Source organism: Strix uralensis, chromosome 11, assembly GCF_047716275.1.
Source record: "Strix uralensis isolate ZFMK-TIS-50842 chromosome 11, bStrUra1, whole genome shotgun sequence".
Classification (NCBI taxonomy): Eukaryota; Metazoa; Chordata; class Aves; order Strigiformes; family Strigidae; genus Strix; species Strix uralensis.
Window position 1 is genome coordinate 5,166,325 of NC_133982.1, and position 22,192 is coordinate 5,188,516.

General features: G+C 38.3%; 1 protein-coding gene across 4 annotated transcripts in view; it reads left to right on the top strand.

Annotated features, from left to right (window-relative positions):
- PEAK1 (pseudopodium enriched atypical kinase 1) overlaps positions 1 to 22,192 on the top strand; it is a 123,195-nt gene that overhangs the window by 82,098 nt on the left and 18,905 nt on the right. For 3 of the 4 annotated variants that reach the window (XM_074879893.1, XM_074879891.1, XM_074879894.1), the window contains 3 exons: positions 507 to 3,785; positions 11,942 to 12,058; positions 13,960 to 14,156. In XM_074879893.1, the coding sequence (XP_074735994.1) occupies positions 619 to 3,785; positions 11,942 to 12,058; positions 13,960 to 14,156 (3,481 nt within the window). In that variant the 5' untranslated portion in view covers positions 507 to 618. The remainder of the gene's footprint in view (positions 1 to 506; positions 3,786 to 11,941; positions 12,059 to 13,959; positions 14,157 to 22,192) is intronic. The other variant, XM_074879895.1, reaches the window with a different exon arrangement.

Sequence of the window (22,192 nt, forward strand, 5' to 3'; positions counted from 1 at the left end):
AATTGCTTGAACATATTTTGTCACTTAAGCTGAGCTCATTCACATTCAAAGCTGAAACAAATTACCTCAATTGCATTTAGGAGAGTAAACATACTCTTACTTTCCTGTCTCATGTTTAAGTAGTTATGTTGAAAGCAATGTGTGCTAATCTTCGGTTTTATATCCTCTTCCTAGCATTTGTTTTATTGGGCAAAATTAAAGGTCAATGGTCCTGAACTAGTCAAGAGAATTACTCTAAATTCTCAGTCATTGCCATTACTCTCTCTTTCTCTGCTTTCAGTAATACAGGGCTTAGCTGCCAAAGTTTTTATTCTTTATGTATGAGAAGAATGATAGTTGCAACTTTTTTTGCATTTCAGTTACACAGGTTTGTAAATTTAGGTAAAAAGAGCTAAGACATCAGCAAAAGGCTACTTATTCCAAGTTGTTCATAGAATGGAAAATGTAAGTATAATGATCAACCCGGTTTTTCCCCATTCTTATCCTCATTCTTTTTTGTGTTTCAGAATGATCACTGCTCAAAACAGTAGCCATACTAAGTGAACGGAGTGGAAACATATGGATGACATTCTTACCATGCACTGAACAGCACAGCATCAAGCGCAAAGCTCTGGGAAAATGTCTGCTTGCAACACTTTCACTGAACACGTCTGGAAACCTGGTGAATGTAAGAACTGCTTCAAGCCCAAAAGCTTGCATCAGTTACCCCCAGTATCGGAAAAAAAAAACCTCTCACACGGAAATCTGAAATCCAATGCAAACCAAAGTAACAGCCATCGTGGGAGAAATACAGGAAACTTCCGACCACCTGTGGCAAAGAAACCCACTATAGCTGTGAAACCCACCATGATGGTAGTAGATGGGCAGGGTGTATGTGGTGAAATCAGCACACCGGATCATTGTGAGAATAAATCAGTGCCTGCAGGTTGGAACCGAAACAAAGCTGTCTTGAACAAAAAACCACTGAACAATAATAATGAAGATGAAATTGAAGGTTATAGCCATGTTCATAGGCCTTATGGCAACAATGATGGTGTAGGTAAGATACCAAATAACAATAATAATGGACTGACAGAAGTTTTGAAGGAGATTGCGGGTTTGGATGCCACACCTCAGCTAACTGGAAATGAAATGAACTCAAGAGAAACTTTCCTGGGAAGAATAAATAATTGTTATAAGAGGTCATTAGAAAGAAAGATCCCTCCAAGCTGCATGATGGGTGGAATGAAGGATTCACACAGTAAGCATGTTATTCTGAGTGGAAGCACTGAAGTAATAAGTAATGAAGGTGGACGTTTCTGTTATCCGGAGTTCTCTAGCGGAGATGAGAGTGAGGATGACGCGTTTTTTGGCAGCATGCAAGAAGAGCATGAGAGCTGGGATGAAAGTGATGAAGAGTTGCTAGCGATGGAAATTCGTATGAGGGGCCAACCTCGCTTTGCTAATTTTAGAGCTAACACCCTATCTCCTGTTCAGTTCTGTGTTGACAAAAAATGGAATACTGTACCCCTTAGAAACAAGTCTCTCCAGCGGATCTGTGCAGTAGATTATGATGACAGTTACGATGAAATTTTAAATGGTTATGGGGAAGAGACTGTGATTCTTTATGGGCAAGAGAGCATGCAGAGCATGGCATCTTCTGATTCTACATCTCCTGATTCGTCTTTGACAGAAGAGTCTCGCTCTGGAACAACTAGCAGTTCTTCACAGAAGCTCTGTAATGGAGGGTTATCTCCTAGTACTCCTCAGGACCTCAAATTGATTGAACCAGAATATGAAAGTCTTTGTGATAATCAACAAGTGAAGGATGTGTCAAAAACTCCCAGAAATGTTCCAAAAAGTCTGGAAACTCACAAGGCAGTCCTTGCGCTTCGGTTAGAAGAGAAGGATGGCAAAATTGCTGTGCAGACCGATAAGCAAGAGAATAAAAGTTCTTCAGATGTTGCTGGTCAAGCTGTAACTATTAATTTGGTGCCTGTGGAAGAGCAAGCTAAACCTTACAGGGTGGTGAATATGGAACAACCAGTTTGCAAGCCATATACCATAGTAGATGTATCAGCTGCCATGACCAATGAATGTAAGGAGAACCAGACTGAAACCTCAGAAACCAAAAATACATCATCTAACCCGAGCTCACCAGTAACTCCCGGCACGCCTGTTACATCCTCTGCAGCATCACCTGTACGAGTAAATGCTAATCTGAAAAAATCCAGTGCAATCAGATATCAAGAAGTGTGGACTTCTAGTACTAGCCCAAGACAGAAGATACCAAAGGTGGAGTTAATTGCTAACAGCTCTGGACCTTCTGTTCCTCCCAGGAAGACAAGCCACAAGTCAGCTCCTACTTCACCTACAGCTACAAACATTTCTTCAAAAACTATCCCAGTTAAGTCTCCCAATTTATCTGAGATAAAATTCAACAGCTACAATAATGCTGGCATGCCACCTTTTCCTATTATCATTCATGATGAGCCCACTTACGCTAAGAGTTCCAAAAATGCTATTAAAGTTCCTATCGTAATCAATCCAAATGCATATGATAACCTGGCTATCTATAAAAGTTTTCTAGGGACCAGCGGAGAGCTATCCATCAAAGATAAAACTACTAGTGTAATAAGCCACACATATGAAGAAATAGAAACAGAAAGCAAAATGACTGAAGCCATAGGAAGTAAACCCACTGAATGTTCCCAAGCGAAGGGGGTGACTAATAGCTCTGAATGCAGGCTGGGTTCTGTGGCTCAAAAGGTCCAAGAGTTTAATAGCTGTCTCAGTAAAAGTCAGATATCACCACAGAGAAGTCATAGTTCTGACCACAGCTCCCCATCGAGAGTTCAAAAGACAACACAAGAGCCTGCAGCAAAAATAGACATAACACCAGAGGCTTCTGTTGGCGGCAGCAGCAGTGGTAGAGAGAACGCAAGCACGGTGCTTTCACAGATTGTGGCTTCTATCCAGCCTCCGCAGTCTCCTCCAGAAACGCCTCAGTCTGGGCCCAAGTCTTGTAGCGTAGAGGAACTGTATTCCTTACCCCCTGATGCAGATGCTACTAAAAACACCCTGGTACGACCCAAATCTCTGTTTACATCCCAGTCTGAAATAGAGTCATCCAAGACGGTGGAAAACACTGCCGTTAAAATGCAGAAAGACTCACTTTCACAGCCAGTTACCACTCACTCTCCAAAGCCAGTGAGAGCCACGCCAAATACCACAAGTCCCAAAACAGAGCAAGCGCCGCCGTTTCCTCCTCCACGGTCCACTTCGTCACCCTATCATGCAAGTAACTTGTTGCAAAGACATTTCAGCAATTGGACCAAACCAAACAGTCCCACCAGGTCGACAGAGGCTGAGTCAATCCTTCATTCAGAAGGTCGGCGAGCTGCTGATGCGAAACCCAAACGCTGGATATCATTTAAGAGCTTCTTCCGCCGCAGGAAAACCGATGATGAGGAAGACAAAGAGAAAGAAAAAGAGAAAGGAAAATTGGTGGGTCTTGATGGAACTGTCATACATATGCTCCCCCCTCCTCCAGTTCAACGTCATCACTGGTTCAGTGAGGCCAAGTCAGACTCCAGTGAGAAGCCGTCGATTGTTTTCATGTATAGATGTGAACCGGCACAACCTGAACCAAAGGCTGATCTTCAGAACAAGAGTGGAGTGGAGTCTGCCATCGCAGATGCACTAGCAAAAGACAAAGGAGAAACCCAGGAAAAGTCTCCAGAGAGCTCTGAACAGAAAATAGCGAGTCATTCATCACCAGCTCCGATTCCCAAGAAAATCCCCAGGTATTATAATCAGCTTATCTTTTTTAGTCACTTAGTTGTGAACTATCCTGTACGTACTGCTGAAAAGGGGAGAAATTAAGGAGTTTTATTACATTAAGTGTAATTTTTTCAAAGTATATTTGCTTTAGGTAACTTAAAGCATATTTTTAAAACCTTTGTGTTATATTGGATATCAGAAAAGACTAAAAAAAAATTACTAGAAACAGTACCTGATATTTGGAGTTTGCATTGCAGGTTCACTAATATGTCGTAATAGACAAGTTACATTGAATCAGATACATTTTCTGGAATTTCTAGTTTATGCTATACATGACTAAAGAATTTCTCCACAGAAACAGAAGGAAACTATCGAAAAGTATAATAGAAATTAAAAGATCTGTGACTGATAAAAGGTGGTATGCTAACTTTGTCTCACATACCTAAGAATACAAAGGATGCTGATTAACTTGGTGCTACACTGCAACATCACTGCAGCACTCCCAAAATAAACCATGTAAAAAAGTAAAAATAGAATTAGATTATCTATAAAATAATCTATCTTTAGCGATGAATATACTTTGTCCCCTAACAGTATTGGATTCTGTAGAGCTGGTCACTCCATTTCTGCCTGACAATTTTGTTCAGTGATTTCATTTTTAATTTTTTAAAATCAGAGTTTACTAAAATGATTCATTGTTTCAATTTCTGTGAAAGTATTTGGCCGGTAGTTCATGGTAGTTGAACATTTTAGGTCTGTCTCTTGGTTTAAAGGTTACACGTGCTTTCTTGGTTGTCTCTGAACACAAAGAACCATGTTTAGTTCCAGATAGGCATTGTTTTCAACATACCACTGAGTTCCTACAGCTCATGACAGTGCATAACCTAAGAGGGCTGCAGACATTCGTTGCAGTTGGTCACGTGGGCATAGTATGCATTTCAGTGAGTACAGACCACAGCGCTGGATGTATTAGAATATGTCTTCCAATGTTGTTATACAAACCAATTCCAAAATAGCTTCAAACTTGCATTATTTAGTTCATTATAACAATAATCTAGTGGTAGGAAATGAAAAATTTTGTAATGTTTGAGCTATGTGTGAGCCTCAAAAAAATGTATCATGGCAGTGTTCTTTGTTTTTCTTTCTCCATTGTCTATACAAGAAAGTTGCAGTGATTTTTAGTTAAATGGTTTTAAAGTTGACTTAAACTAACAGAAATCTGTGTGAGCATAGTTTGAGTTTACCATAAACTGATTGCTGTTTGTCTTAAAGTAAAATAACTATGTCTTAAACTAACCAAGAGTGACCATTTGCATCAAATGTAATTAAATCACTTTTATATCTTATCTTGGGAACACTGATACAGCATTTTCATGAAGCTCAGGACTACTTTTCAGACTGTTTGCCTTTTGTCAGATGTGGACAGCTTTGGGTTTTGTAATGTAAGGTGGTGATAGGGTTTGTCATAGTATGATATAAAGCTGGTTTCTGTAGATTTCCATTCAAACTAATTGCCCCAAATACAAGATAGGATGGTCTCCAAAACCTTAGTGTACTATCTGTTTCTGGAGAGGTGGATGAATTGCAATCTCAGGGTCAGGAATTTTATTTCGAAAAAGAACAAAGTACATGAAAAATAAAAAATAGTATTTAAAAAAAAGTCCCAGTACCAATTGTGGGTGTGAGTTTCAGAAACATTAAGCACTTTCACAAAGTATTAAAGTCAGTAGGAGCTGTAAGCACTCAGCATCTCTGTAAGATGTACAGTACCACAATAATACAGGGGTGGGGGCAGTGACAAAAGGGGGTGTCCCTGCATTTACAGTGCATATTGCAGTTTAAGGCTGAAGACAGTGGGGAATGTACCCAGGGCTAGAATAACCCTTGATACGAGTCTAGTCTCTCTAGACTTACCCTAAATGAAATGGGGAGAAGTAGGCAGCTTTAGAGAGCAAGTTAAAGAACTGGAGAAGTCTGTGCTCTCCACCCCCTTTTAGAGGAACCCATTTGTTCTGTTATCTCTTGGGGAACCTAGAGAAAATTAGGTTGTACCAACATTATTTGGGTTTTTAGCAGCATTGCCATCATCAGCAGATTCACTTGATCCCACCTCCTTAGTGCCCCACTCTGGTGCTGGCAAAGCAGTTCATGTGGTCGCCTGCGGTGAACCAGACTGGGGAAGTGATCCAAGTGTAAAACAACTTTGCAGTTAATTTTCAGCCAGATCAATTCGCTGATCTGACAGGGGGACCAGTCAGGAAGGAGCAGCTGCTTATCTCGGTGGTAAAAGGGCAATTAATGGCTGCAGTCATAGGTGGCACTTGTTCTTAGACTACCCTAGAGATGGTGCTATTAAAATGTTTTTGATTTTTGCACTGTTACTGGAATACCTTCTGCCATTACTGTTGAAGGCAATTGGTTATTCTGTTCTGTCTCATTCACTTATTCCAAAAAGTATGTTTACTCTTTATTTTTCTGCAAGTCATGATGATATCAGCTAAAACTATATCTTGCAATTTTCCTTGGTGAAAATTGGCATTTTCCAAATGTTAGAATTGGAATTTCTTCTTTCTAACAATATTGTTCTATGGTTTCTACAAATTTCAAAGAAAATACACTGAGGTGCTGAGAAACACATTGTGGGAACACTGGACAGTGGATATCTTTATCCTTCAGGAGTTACATTTAGTTACCTTGATGCAATTTGATGCCTTAAGTTATTTTGGTTTTTACTCAGTTTTTGTTAAAGAGACGAAGTGAAACCTTATAATGCCAAAAAATGAAGTGGGTTTTTTTTGTTTGTTTAAGGATTTTAGCTTTTGTTTTTAATATCTCAGTAGGTGAGAATCAGGATTGTCAACTTCCATTTTTGCACAAGCAGGAGACATAACAGACAAGAGGCTATATTTGTTTTGTGTTAACTCTTCAGGTATTAGTAAGAGATTAGTGTTAATTCAGGCTAAAATATGTGCATGGAAAAGATGTTTAAAAACTTCAGTTAAGCTTGCAAAGACTTAACTTTCCTAACTCAAAATGCCAGCGACAGTAAGCTCACTGAAAAACCAAACTGATGACCTGGAAAATAAACAAGTTTTTAAAATGTCAGATTACTTGGCGGGGAGGGTGGTGTCTGGAAATCAAATTAAATTAAGCTAGAATATTTCCTTACTTTGCAATGGATTACAAAGCTGCTAAAGATGATAACATAACTACAAAACAGGGCTGAAAGTATTTAGTTATCACTAGAAAGGTCAGTTTTTCCCTTTGAACAGCACTTGCAAAATACTCAGTTCTTTGCAAAGCTGAAAACTATCTCTGTTATACAAAAGAACTTGCTTTTGTTTTATCCATGTGATTGTTTCTTTCTGTTTGATGCCAGGATGGTGGTTCAAAAGGAGCTAGCAAATACTCACGTATTAAATTTACCAAAAATTTGTAGATAACTTTTTGCTAAAAAGCAGCACTCACATCAGCTTTTATCATTAACTGGAATGAAAATCAGGTGTTCTTAGAACACCTGTAGTTCATGATGCAGCAGTTGTTCTCAGGCAAAACCTAAAATTGACCTCTAAAAAGAGAACATGATGATATTTTTGGCCCAAGTCACTGTAATTGATGAAGGTGGTACAGCACAGTGTGGAGTCCACTCAGAAGTTTAAAAAAGATATTCTTCAAAGGCTTTGTTATCTAGTGGATCAAACTGTGGCTGTTGGAGTTTCAGAAGATAAAGGTTTCTCTTCTTCATTGAAAGATCACTGCTTATACCCAGTAGCAGCTTTTTAAATTGAGACGTTTCCTGAAAGAAAACTGCAGCACGGCCTTCTGATTCTTCCTTTCCTATCTTCATAAACCACATCAGAGCTGAACTACAACCTCATTCAGCACTGTTTTAGATGGCAGTGCCTTTGTAAATCAAGGTACAACTGATTTGTGCACAGCTATTTCCATTTCAGTTATGTATTAAACTGAATAGTTTCCTTTCATAGCTACAAGTCAGCCATAACTTTCCTTTATAGGATCTTTGGGCCAGTCTTGGATGAACTAAAGATAAAACTGTATGTTTACTGAAATACTTCCTTCAAGTAGTGAGGTCTAGATATTCATTCCATTCTGCTTTAGATAAGATAGCATTGCTTCATAGCTAAAATTGGGATTACCAATCTAATTCCTAAAATGATGTTAGTCAAAGGGATTTGAGTTCATAGTGGACAGATATGAGTTCCATTGTTCACACCTACAGAACATCACTATCCTGTTGTATCTTGCTTCCAAAAGGAGTGAAATTCTTACACATATTTTAAAGTTTTGTTTTGAACGTTTTTCTTAAAAGCCATGCTTCTCCATTGCAGTTACACACTACATCATCAACTGGTGTTCTTTTAAGGCTATTTTTTGTTAAAATAGCCCCTCAGCATTTCACTGGACACTTTCATGGGCTCTGTACTTACCAGAGGACATAGATATCAAAGCTTTTGGAAATGTCTTGTTATCCTTTAAATCTTACCCCAGTGCCATACTCATAGTACAAATAGTTCACCTTGAGTAACTTCCAGCCAGATTGTTGCTCCTTAAATTAACATAAATGTCAGTGACAGATGAGAATCTTTTAGAAAACTGGCCAAAAACTTGCACAGTTCTGTCCTGCCATGGAAGTGCTTCAGTAGTGTAAGTGATCCTCAAATGCTTTTTGTTGTGCTGATTGCCTTGAGGTTGCTGATGACTGTTCAACACTGTTTGCTTTAAGTTACAGTAAGCCAAATGTGACCTCAAAAATCTGAGTTAGGCATTGAATTTCCACAATACAGGCAATGGAGAAAGACAATTCCAGTGAGGTGAGTTAGAGCACCAAGACTTAAAAGGCCCCGAATGGGTTATTTCTTCAACGGGTTTTTTTAGTATTTTCTGTTATGCCACTAACTGTTATTTAAGGAAAAAAATAGAGGTGACTCTGGGGCTAGGGGTGTGCCACAGTGCACATCGTCTGTGGCGTGGACCTCGAGAACCTGGACAGTGTAGGGAATGGAGCTTACATGTAGGCTTTCTTGATTCTGTGGGACAGGAGCCATGAAATTACTCGGAGTGCTCTGTATATCTAGAGGGATAAGAATGCTCTAACAGGTTACGCAGTAAAAACAACTGGAATCATTGTTCCTCAAAAATGTAGTCATATATTAAGATCAGGATCACATCCAGAGACAGGCAGGAATAACCACCACTGCCACATTCCACCTTCTCATTGTCATTGATCCAATCCTGCAGATTCCACAGCTGCTTCAGGAACTACTTGAGAAGAGAACAAAATCTTTTAAATCACAGGAGGGCTCTGTTTAAAACAAAGTCCTTCCCAGTTTAAAGGACCTCTTGTGTAAGTCTTAAGGTGAGGTTCTCACCTGAATCCAAAACCTTTTAAGCGTAGCTTGCGTAAATTGGTGAGGAGAATTCAAGCTGAAAAGAAAATTCTTGCTTGAGCAAGTCTATTGAAATGGGAGAAATCCTCACCTTGAAAAGTTCAGGTGGAACTATCAACTTCCCCTTCTCCCCAAATCTATCTTGATTTGCTTTTTTCTAGATATCAGCAAGGTTTACTTACCTTAACAATGTCCAACAGTGCTTTTAAGAGCATTAACCATCTGTCTTACCCTGTTTCATCAATGAAAAACTTTTGTGAGATTTTTCTCTAGAACATCTCTATGCTAACAGAATTGGAAATGATACATGTTCATTAAGCAAGAAGTTTGGTAACATTTTATGTGAAGATTTGTAAACACCAAGGGCTGTTAAAGAACAAAGTAGAAGGGATTTTACCATTTATTACTTTATAAATCTAGTTTAAGAAATGGTACATCGTGTATAATTGTCCTTAACTCCTCTAATACAGTCTGTAAAATGGAAAGACTGAGAACTTAAGATGGATAAAGAAAAATGTCTTTTTTATAATGCACAGTCTATCTGTGGAACTCATTGCCATTAAGTTTCGCTGACACTAAAGAGCTTAGCAGGATGTCTTTACTGGATTATCAAATGTATTCCCTTTATCCATGCAAGCATCACATTATACAAGATTTTAAAAGAAAAAGGAATATAAATTTTTATGCTTCAGGACTAAGCCAACTTCTAAATAATAAGAATTAGTAATAAACTTTATAGCTTAGTTATTTCAGATTGTCATTTGAGAAGTTTCTTTCACTTTCCTCTTAAGTGATTATTTGTGGCTAATGGTGATAATAAGGAACTGAACTGCATGAGCCCCACTGCAATGGGTTTTCTGTACCCATAATCTACTCTGAAACCTGGGCATTGATCATCTTTGCTCAGTGTTTTGCAGAAATAAAGTGGTCTGTGTTCTGAGTAGAAGTTCCTGTGTAAGGTGGCCTTTGACCGCCCTCAAGCCATTAACCTCTCTGCATTTTTCCTCAAGGATTATTCGGTCAATTTAGGCTTTATATTAGCTTTATTAGCTTAAAAGTGTAGGGCCTGAGGGGATCTCAAAGGGATCTCTTTGAAACTAAATATATCTACAAGTTACACAGATATTTATTTTTTTGTGTAAAACTAAGTCATCTTCCTTGTTGGACTCTCTTCTCAAACTGTATGACTACCACTGATTATTGCTTTGCTGATGTCCACTCAGGGAGATCAGAGTCTCAGCTGGGTCTAAGGCCACATCCAGCTTCTCTCTGAGTTTCTGTCACTGATTTCCACCACTTGGATTTATGTGCTGTCTTACACAGAACTGTACTCCCTCAGCTTGACCTCTAGATCTGACCCTAATTCAGGAATGCTCTCTCAGAATCACTTCTTGTAAGTGACTTACAATCGTTTCCACTTTATCTCCCTCATATTCATTGCTGTTTATTAATCACTCTGAGAAGGCATGCTCTGAATAGAGGAAAATACAGGTCACACAATAGCTGATTCCACTGTCCTTACAAAAATGAACACTGCACAGGCTGCTCTCTGGATTCTTACTGTTCCCAAAAGACCGAGGCAAGTTAGACCGCATCATCTTTTGGCTATCCTCCAAAAACTGTGAAGAAGAGCCTGAGGGAAGGAGTTAGGGGCATTCGTCCCTGCAGGAAAAACACTTTTTAAACAATTTTGAGTTTGTGCACATATGAATGACAAGTATGTGAATTCAGTGGGATGTTATCTGAAGGACAGTCATTTTTATGGCAAGTTTTTTTGCTGCACATAATCTCAGCTTCTTAGGAAAACAAACGTGTTCTCTGTGTGCAAAGAGCTGCTCCCTCCATTAACTGAGTAGTTGTTTCAGCCACATGTGCCCGAGGAGCAGTTCTCAGGTAGTTCATTTCTTATGAAGTTTGTTTTTGAAATAAAAAAGTGGAAAGAATAAGGCTTGGACAGAGGAGGCTGCGCCCACTATGGTAAAAGCTAAATCTGTGCTCTTATGCAAGGCATCAAAGAATCCATCCTGGCAAAATATGTATAAATATCCCAAATAAGGAGATAGCTTTAAGTATCACTTGCTATCAACAAGTAGATACAAAGTTACCAGGCTTTAATGGTTCTAATTTCAGAGCTGTTTATCAGCTGCTCTACTTTTCTCAAAAACTAGTTGTTTTAACTCTTTAGACTATTTCATGAAGCAAAAGCAACTGGGAATTTGGTTCTTGTAGCTTACAGAGTGAGGATGTTTTCGCCTTTTGTTCCTTCTGTGTTCTGTCGGGTTGGCATTTTGCTCGTTGAGTCACTGCACTGCGTACATATGCTTGATCTCTCCGTCTTCACTGTTAAGATACAGGGAGCATTTCCTCACAGATTTCATGGCCTGACATCTAATTGCTGTGCTTTCAAATGTATTAGATTCAGACTCTAAAACTGGTTGGAGTACAGATTTGAGATATTCACTTACTTTTAACAGTAGGTCAGTCTAAGTTCCTAAAACTCCTCTTGAAATTTGAACCTGCTTTTCCTTAACTAATTAACATGACTAAGACCATAGTTGTCATACCAAAACAGTGATGTAGTAGACAGTGAACTGTTTTTCATCCACGAAGGCACTGGAAGAGTTAAGAAGGCAGGGCTGTAACTGACTGGTTGCCTGGGGCGCTTTGGCAAGTCCCTGGGACCAACCCCCTAAGGTAAACATTAAGGTGCAGTAGGTGTATCACTCTGTGCAGAGTTCAGCCCTGTTGCTTACAGCTTGCACAACTTGTAGCACATCAGAACACTGTGGAATCAATGGCTCGCCAGAGTTTCAAGACATGATTAAAAGACTCAAGAAGGCCCTGAAAGAATTTCCTTTAATGGGGAATTGTGTGAGTGAGTACAGTGGGTGAGTTGGTATTTTTTTCTTTCTTCCCTTCTAGCTGTTGGTTTACTTTGGCAAAATGCTTCTGAGCTGAGGTTTAGTGTATGAGCTTGCATGTGTCTGGTTTGGAGAATGAGTCTGTCCTGTACCTCACCAGTCGATACTAAAAAATTACTTTGAGATATGATAATTCCTGGTTTGTGGCAATGACAGACTGTAAAGCTGTTAGAACCTATTTCTTCTTAAAGAAAACATTCTTATTGAGGAATGCAGGTATGTATATGATTTACAGCAACTACAAGTCTTTAGTTTAATTTCTCATCATCTTGAGAGCCTTGTTACTGCTTTAATTTTATGTATGCTTTACTCTGAAATTAGGTTAACTTTTTAATGTTAATATATTTATGACACATGGAATGTTCTTCACACCATTCCTATGCATGGTACTAAAAATGAACAAAAAATTTTATGCTGATTAAAGATTACATCTTTTTGAACTTATGCCATTTTTTCTCTTTTACTAACAAGTTCTAATGAGTTTTGTTTGTATCGGCCTGCAGTTAAAATTCATGAGTCTGAGTAGAAACAGCATGTGCGTGCTGCACCGTATATGGGGTCTTGTGTTATGCAAAGTATTGGCATGTTTTAATCTTTGTAGTCTGGGATTGCTAGGAGATTGTGTATCATGATTTTCAGTATTTTGGCTTTGGCATAGAGAGACACATGCCTATAATTTATGTTAACTCTTTGAGGATATAATCTCTCCACTACAAGGATTTGTATTACAGAAACTCAGCTGCTCTATTTGAAAATGCATAATTTTTGTTTCTGTTCATCAGAAGTTATATTAGGTTTTAAATCTTTACCACAAAAATTAAGTATCTGTACAAATATATGATGTGATCATCTTCTGAAGGAAGTGCATTACTCCTATCCCTTTTGGAAGTCACAAGTACTTAAAATTCCTGCTGTTCTATTTGATCAGGCTGTAATAATGAGAACTAGTGAACAGGACATGGGCTCTTGAGATTTGGCCTATAATGAGTATTTGTTTCTGTGAGTGAGAGAGCATAAAGGCACAGAAATATTTTTGCTCTGACATGTTTTAATGTGGCATATTATTGATAATTGCTGCTACATTTTCAGTAGGATTTGGGGTTTTTTTAATAAACCCGAATATTTTTTAATATATATATATAAAATAATTTTTAAATCATACTGCAATAAATATATCCATGGAAAATGATTGAATCCATGATTTTCACAGTTTTGTGCTGTAAGTCATCACAGTTTGATTAAAACTTCATAGTTAATACCAAGCACAGAAGAATGTCTTTATGGCCTTCTGCAACTGGCCTAATGCAGGTGGATTTTAATCCTGGAGAATTTTATATGGGAAATAGATTACTGGCTTAGATGAGCTGCTAGTCTGTTTCCCAAAGTGTCAGTTCCCACAACCCTACTAGTATATGAAAATGTATCATTAAAGTTTTATTCATTTATTAAGACTTAACAGCCCCCTTGCTATGCCCGGGTATTGTTGATTAAAGCAAAATTGTTCTGATTGGCAAAAAGCACCTTAAACTCTGCTGCTGTCCTATGAGTCCTCCATGTTTTATGCAGAATCATCCCCGCATATATATGCATACATACATTCCCTGTAGTCAGCTGTAAAATATTTTATTATCCCTTTTGTATGAAAGGCATGAACTACTACATGTTACTATTTCAGTCAAAAGTTGTTGTTTCTCATTAAGGAAAATAAATATTGCAGAGATTTCTTACAAAAAGGAGGGTGAAAGGAGCTTATTTCTTTACCAGTTCATTCCCTTTCCTGAAGGTATTTAATGCCTAATCTGGTATTTTGCCAGTAGGATCTAGTACCCAGCTTTGGTCTCCAGGTGATTTTGTTTTATTTGTTTCAGTCAAGTGCCCGATGATACGACACTGGAGGATTTGTCCCCTCGTGTTCCTAGAGCTGTGTTTGTGAAGCAGGACAATGGTGGCAGTGCCTCGGTCATCCCAGTATCATCTGTCCGTGTCCCACAAGGGGAGGAAGAAAAGGAAGAAGCTTCAAATTCTCCTGACTTAAATCCCTGCAGTGCTACATACAGCAATTTAGGTAAGTGTATTCTCATAGAAGAAAATTTAAATTAGATAAGATTTTGGATCCCTTTCCAGGCTGTGAAGAACCTGAACGACTGAATGTCCTGAAGGTACTGCACAGTCTATTCAACTATCACTGAATTCCTGACCCATATTAAAAAGATACATAGATGCAAGGCTTCTCTGGAAGATAAGCGAGCCAGACAAATAAGCATTTCCCAATATATAGTATCAATATTATCAGCCTAATTTTCTAAAGCATTTTGATTTGAAGTGCTGCGAATTTAGGATACCTACAGCCAGATTTTCTAGAAGAACGAAAATCCCATCTTTATTTATGTTCAAGAATATCTGAATGCATGTTTTTAAGTAACGCTCCAATCCTGTAAGCACACCAACATACTAAGCATTTGGACAAGAGTAAACTGACTGCATTGAGATGGCTCACAAATACAGAGGTTTGACATGTCCACACAGGTTTGAGGGATCAAGGACTAAATTTTAAACCCTCAGGTGCATACATTTCTTAGACATTTAATGATATTGTTGCATTTTTTGGCTTAAAGGTGAATCAGTTGTGAACTTATTAGCATGTTCTGCTAATGAAACATTAATTAGGTATTGATTATAAAGCATAAAGAGGAGAAACATCCTGCCCAAGAGTGAAACTAACATCTACCAAGGAATTATAACTTCAAGGAGGAAAACTAAAATTTTTTTTTATGGTGGAATTATTCAGAGATCTAATGAATTATTTTCAGTTCACTGAGGTATATGTATGTATCTGTATCTACATATTTTCTGTATTTAGGACATAGCTACATTACAAATAGAATCCAGGCAGTAGATCTAGCTACATCAAAATATTTATAGCATGGCTAGCCCATGTTCCTAACCAGACTGACATATAAAAGGATCAAGCTACGGTATCATTTAATGTATGAAATATCACTTACTCCTCATGGTGAGATAGCTATTTTTCAGCCAGAGTGCTCAAGCAGTCAAGGGATTACTTGTATTTCATAGCCAAAGTAATGATATTGTGAATCTTCTGTTTAAACCTTTACTCAATTTAGCTCAATTTTCTTATGTAAGATATTACACCTGATGGCAGCTGCTTCATCATACAGTTAGATGCGCTGCTGAGATCTATGGATCTCTGTCCTTTCCACAGCATCTCACAAACTGGGAGTAGTAAACTCATGGGAAACATAATGAAATACCATTGAACACTGGAACAGGTTGCCCAGAGAAGTGGAGTCTCCATCTGTGGAGATATACAAAACCTGCTGGACATGGTCCTGGACAACCTGCTCCAGCTGACCCTGCCAGAGCAGGGAAGGTTGGACTTGATCGTCTCAGGAGGTCCCTTCCAACCTCAATGCTTCTGTGATTGTGCAATCACTTCCCTCAGTCATTGTTTTTGTCAGTGTTGTTCCTGTGTGTGAATGCTCCTTTGTAAAACCGTATAAAACTGAACCCCTTAGCATTTTATTCAAAATCTTCTCGTCATCCTTGGGTCATTTTCAGATTTGTTGTCACCAAAGTAAATTTTAGGTATGAAAGAGTTAAATTAACTTTTAGGCTTGACTTGGTCTGGTTTGGCAAGCTTGCTGCTTGTTGTTAAAAGCAATGCTACCCTAAATGGCACTCAGTTCTCTGGCTGCTGCTCAAACTTTTTTCTGGTTTATTCGAGCTACCTCACTTTCTAATTCAGATAGCCATCAAGAGATGACTAGGTTGGGATATAGAACAATTCCTACTTGTTTTCACATCTTAAATCACCTAAGCACCAAAATCATATATTTTGTAGAATTAACAATTACTGATGTGCGTGAATGAAAGGCTAAACACGAGACTATATAATTGTTACATCACATTTGACTCCTGCTTCAACTGCAGTTGTATCTACAGTTACATTTTACAGCTACATACTATAGTTTGTACTTTGTAAAATATATCATGTAAACATCACAATCTGCAGCATAATGCACAATGTTAACTTTTTTAAAATAATCTAATACACTTTCTGGTTTTTTGTTGAAAAGCAGATAATACTATGTCCTTACTTTGATAAATGTCTAATCTCCAGTTGTGACATGTCACATGAAATTTTATGAAGAGAAATAATGGCAAGCTTTGGTAAATTTCCATCTGTAGTCAGCAGTAGTTTATAATCAGGTACTGTTCTCAAATATATTTGGTTTTGGCCTTCTGCTCCCACAGGAGTTGTCCCATCATCAGTTTACAGTCCTGCCCACAAAAACTGCAAGTGTGCCAGTAAGTATTTGTCAGGGTCTAAGTTGCACATGCAACATTTGAGAATAGCTCATCTATAAAATAGGGGCTGTATCTGTTAGTTGATCTAACATGTGAAATCATACATCTAGGAATTTAAAAACAAAAAATGCAGGCAAACAAGATGGAGGATTCCCCTCTGGAAATCAGATACAACATAAAAGACTTGGGGTTTTTAGGAATCCTGAGGTCCCACCATGATGATAGGCTAAAAGAGTGCAGTATGTTCCTGGGTGTATAAACAGCAGGAAACTTCAGCAGGAGTTGAGAGGTTATGTGTATCTCATTTTCACCCTGCAACTGCCATGGCCACAGTCAAGCCCTGATGATCACAGTTTAAGAAGAACATTTTAAAAAAATTGTACAGGCTCTAAAGAAGGGCTTTGAAAATGCCTATTTTGACAGGCACGTTATAGTGACTAATTCAAGAAGCTGAATCTGTTTAGCTTATCAAAGAAGCAGAGTCTGACTTGATCAGGGTGTGGATGCTCATGTGTTGTTCATGCAGAACTGTGATGAGGGATACCTTTGGTATCAACTATCAAAAGATTTAACAAAATTCAGTGGCTGCCAGATGAATCTAGATGCAGAAACAAATGTTCAAATGTGTAAGGTAAGGCCTGGATGTTTTTTTTTTAAGGTGTGACCTTATTCTAACAGAATTTAATTCAGGTAAGCCCTGTAGTTTATGATAAGGAAGACAATAGAGTAGATTATTAAAATCCTTGCCTTTACAAATATTTAAATTTTTCTATTGTTGTCTGAATTTGTTGGGAAAATTGACTTGATTGAATTTGTATTGCTCTAAGTAAATTAAGACAGTCTCAATATACTCAGGATTGTATTTCTATCATTTAAAAAAGAATTGGTTATTTTAGTATGAGCTATTTTCTCCTTACACCCAAAGAAAAGGTGAAAAAAGGAGGCTAAGTTTCTAGGTTTTGTGATTGCTGACACTGGAATAAATCCCAGATCACAGCATCTGCCATGGAGTATCGCCTCAGTAAGCTAGATCAGGGCAGTGTGCTTTAGCCAGGCTGTAAATAAGGTAATGATATCGTTGTTGACTAAAACCGACAGTTCAGTGACAAACAGTGATTATAGTATCAGTCTGATACATTTTTGTATCTTATATAATTAGTACAGGTAATATCTTTAACATGGTGTAATGGAGGATGGGTAGCAAGACCTGACAAGTCACCAAGGCAGACAACCTGATGCATCTGAAGTTTTTATTTATTTAGCACCTGCAGCCCATCTCACTATATTTCTGTGCACAGTCTCAAACTACTGGTGAGAAACTGGAGGTGCATCATGAGTGTTACTTAACCAGTGTTAGCTTTCCTTTCTGTTACATGTATGATCATTCTGGTAAGATTTTTATCTATTAAACTAACAGTAAATGTGTAAACAGCTGAGTAGAATACAGGACTAACAATCATGTTCGTGTAAACCTGTACTGAATAATTTTATAGAATAGTGTTGTACACGTACTGCGTTTGTTGGAATTGGGGCTGTGAAGCATGCTGGTTGCTTTTGCAGTGGCTGCAAGATACATTTATGCATTTGTGGGTTTTTTCATGGTTTGGTTATTTTTATCAGTCAGGGTAAGAGTTTTATTAAGGAGTCATGTATTTTGTACTGGTATTAAAGCTCAGTATAATTGATCTGCTACTTAAACAGAGAAATCTTTTCCAGGCTCTGTATTATAATAAAAATGCAGATTGCAAAGGATGATCAATATCCAAGTACAAGGGGGGAAAAAAGTACTAGGACAAGGATAGAGAAGGGGAATTTGTATAGTGGAGGTGGCCAACCTATGGACTTAGTGAATACTTTAATCAGCCTTTATAACTTTGTAATGTGAAATGGAGATGTACAGACATGAGAATTACTGGGGCATCTGACTCCATTCCTGGCTGTGGGGAGAAACAGATCAGCAGAGGGTGGACTGCTCCGAGATCCAGCTAGGTGATCAGCCCAGCCCTGTCTTACAGCGGGTTTCCTGCAGACACGTAAAAACAGCTCGAAATTCCTCTTTCTCGCTGGTCTCCACTGTAGAGAGTCCACAGTTTTGATTTTAGATCTGTTGGGGTTTTGATGGATGTGGTCTTGGAAGATTGGTCGCCCATGTTGTACATGCATTATTATTAATTTTTGCTGTTCTTAGCAATGCAAAACATGGAATTCTTGTCAAACTGATGTGATAAGTTGGAGAATGGCAGAGGTGAGAGTCATTTTGGCCATTTTAGCCCTCTGGGTCCTGTTCATTCATCTAAATCCCTGCACTAGGGGATTAGGGATTAAGGAGTACTATAATGGTCACTGAAATTGAGAACAGAGTTAATGGTCATGACAAAAGCCTAGTTACTGCTGTTTTCAGCTCTTGTTTTCAAACTCGCATCTTCCCACAAGGGATGTTATCTTTGGATAAGAGATGGTAATGGCATATAATCAGAAAAATGCTTTCAAGAATAAAGGAGAATGTAGGATAGATTACCATGTCAAGAGTAAAATTAGTTTGGAGAAAGTACAGAAGCAGCCTGCTCTCACTGGTGTATTGGAGCAATATATGTCTCAGGAATAGTTCTGTTCAAGGAAGGATGGAAGCATGCAGTGTGTCACCCACTTGACTTGCCTAATTCACAATTAGTTGCTTTGCCAATTAAAGAAGTGTTTTCCTTCACAGTTCTGACATACTGCTGATCTGGTCTAAGCAAAAAAGAAAGATGCGTGGATTATGAAGAAATATAAGCAATAATTTTGCATGTCATTGCAAAAAACATGCTTATGGAATATAAATTTGAATTAAATCTGAGCTCAGTGTGTCACATTTGATAGTTTCATGAGCTAACATAAACATGTTGCAGTGCAAAGTGTGATGGTAAATCAGTTACCTGGAAAAAATAAAATTTACATGCTTTTTTTAGGGCTGATTTAGAGTTTCAGACCTCTGCATGGTGTCTGGAGACTTAAGTACTAATAATTAAGTAGTGTAGTGAGATTCTATAATGGAACTGTATTGAACTGTAGAATTCCTTAAAGCTCTCTGGAAAGCTGCTGTCTATAAAGAGTTAATTTTTTTCTGTCTTTGAACAGTCTGGAAGCCACTTCAAAGATCTCTAAGTGGTAGCCTAGTATTGTGCCTGTTCCTCCTTTACATCTGCTTCCCAAGAGTATAGCTCAGGCTGAACCTTTTAATGTTGGAGAGTCTGTGCAGTAGGTAAGAAAATGGTGGGTTTTAAGCAGGCAAGGGGAGAAGGAAATGATAAGCAAGAAAAAGAAGCAAATGCCAAAGAACATTTTTGTGCCTTTGACAGGGACAAAATTTAAGACAACCTTTTTCTTGCTAGACAATTAAAAAAAATGTGGGACATGCAGTATTACACCATGCTTGGGGACAGCTGAGCTGGAAAGACTGGCCCAATGGCCATGAAATAAATGTACACAGTGTTAAGAACTTGACATAAAAACAGTCCAGATATGAAGCTTTTCAAACGTAATACAGATGGATAGATTTCAGTATGGAAAATTTGTTCTTGTGGGGAGAAACTATACTGTGACATGACATGTTTTACAAACTCATTTTCCTCAGCTGAGAATACTTGAAAAAGTAACTACATAATGACTTGTACATGCAGTTCTCTGGATCCTGCCACCCCCACCAGACATCTGCAAAGACAACTTCTGGTTATGAAAACCTTCTTCAATTATGTTTTGATGTCACACTTCCAATAGCTATGAAAAGCAGCGAAAGTCACTGGTTGCAGTCACAACACTCTTCTGTATGAATGGCTTTTGGAGGGCAGGGCCATTAAAGCAGACAGAAAATAGAAGAATCAAGAAGAAATGCTGTTATAAATCTCACCTTTCTTGGAGAGCGCTTCTGCTGCTACTGCTTGAGATATGCATCTTGTGCTAATTTGTTTTCTTGCTGTTTCCCTCCAGCATCTGTGCAGTCCTTGGATTAGCAAGTCACACAAGCAGTGCATGTTAGAAAACTGCCTCCTGAAATAGTAGCCTTTCTCAAAACCCCGGCAGTTAGGCTATTCTAGCGTAGTGGGGAAGAGGGTAAGAATGAGAAAACAGGCAAGTGATCTTTAACACACAATGTTGCTGGGGAAAAAGTACATAGGTCACAGATTTTGTAAGAGTAAGCGATTGTGGAAGATGACACGTTTGGATGAGTAAGAAAATTGGATACGAAGTAGAAATGAACTTGTCTCAGGATTATGCAAACGACTGTGGCATCTGGATGCGTGTGTCTGGCATGCAGATGTCAATTCTGCTTTTCACTCTAAATCATGCTACTCTTTGTCTCTGCAAAAGGTACCTGATAGAATTCCTCTACTGCTCAACTGGCACCAGTGTTACATGCTGCAGCATATCAAATGGTGAGAGGAAGAGCTGCTACTGTAGAGCACACTTGCTGCAATACCAAGATCAGAAAGGAGCAGTAGAGGGTCCCCTGAGTGTTAAATTGTTTTAGGCAACCTTGATAACGATTTGAGAGAGATATGCAGGGATTCTCCAATATTTCTAGCCTTTGAGCATTTTTGTTTTGTGGTAGCTAAAAAGTGATGACCCAGGGGAGTTAGTCCTGTACAATCTTCCCTAACAATCAGGCATGTACAGAGCTAAGAGAATTTCCTGCTCAAAATTCAGGTTTTTAAACACTGGAATATCCAGGCTTATCACAAAATCCATAAGGATCTTCTGAGGGTTTCTTGAGCTTAAACAAAAGATAGAGATATAACTTTCATTTGTGATGTCGTCTCCTTGGAATGACTGAAAAGAGAATGATTGTTAAGAAGAGCCAAGGCTATTCTGTTTGTAGATACATCTAAAAATACAGTTCTCTGATCTTCTGAAATTAGGAGTCCTTTTCAGCATTCTAACCCAGCGTTCCAGGTTTTTGTGCATTCAGGCTAAGAGGATCTTAGATTCTGTAGTATTCATAAAAACTGTAACAACGTATCTTAAAGCGTAAAGGAAGCTATCTTTTTTCTTTTCATAGACTGCAAAGTCATTTATTATTAATTATGGACCAAAGTTATGTAATTTCAATCTGAATCTGAGATCCCCCAGTTTGGTTCAGTGTTCCAGTTCAGTCCTCTCTTTACAAGGATTCAGCACATACTATAAATATTCAAATAGTCGTAGTGTCTTTCTACTTGCTGTTCCCTTCTTAAGTGCTCAGCTGCAATTATACAGAGCATCCAGTTCATGTTTGCTGTGTTGCAACTATAAAAATTGGCTTCCTACCTTACCATGCTGGTCAATGAACCTCGCAGGAGTAGTAGAAAACTTAGAAAATAATTTCTCTGAAAATAGTAGTTGATTATTAAGAGTGGAAAAATCTCATTTTGATATGAGGAACAACTGTTTAATTGTCCCAGAGCAGCAAGTTGGTCATTTGTATTGTCTGTGTATTGTTTTTTACTCTCTCTTATATTATTGTCATTTATTTATTCTTCATTTCCAAGGACTCTGGCAGTTATAAAACATAATTGTCCTCTCTAAAAGCTATCCAAAACACATGACAGGAAGTTTATCATCCTAGAAGCACACAAATGTTTGAAACCAGTCAGTCAGTGGAAATCCCGTGCTTTCATGCATGTAACCTGCTGTTTGGAATCTCTCGACTGAGTCTAGGTCAGATTATCTATGAACATAATATTGCCAACAAGGTTACCTATGGCAAGTGAGTAAGGGAAATGCACTAGAGAAAGGGGCGGGGGGGGGGAGTTTTAC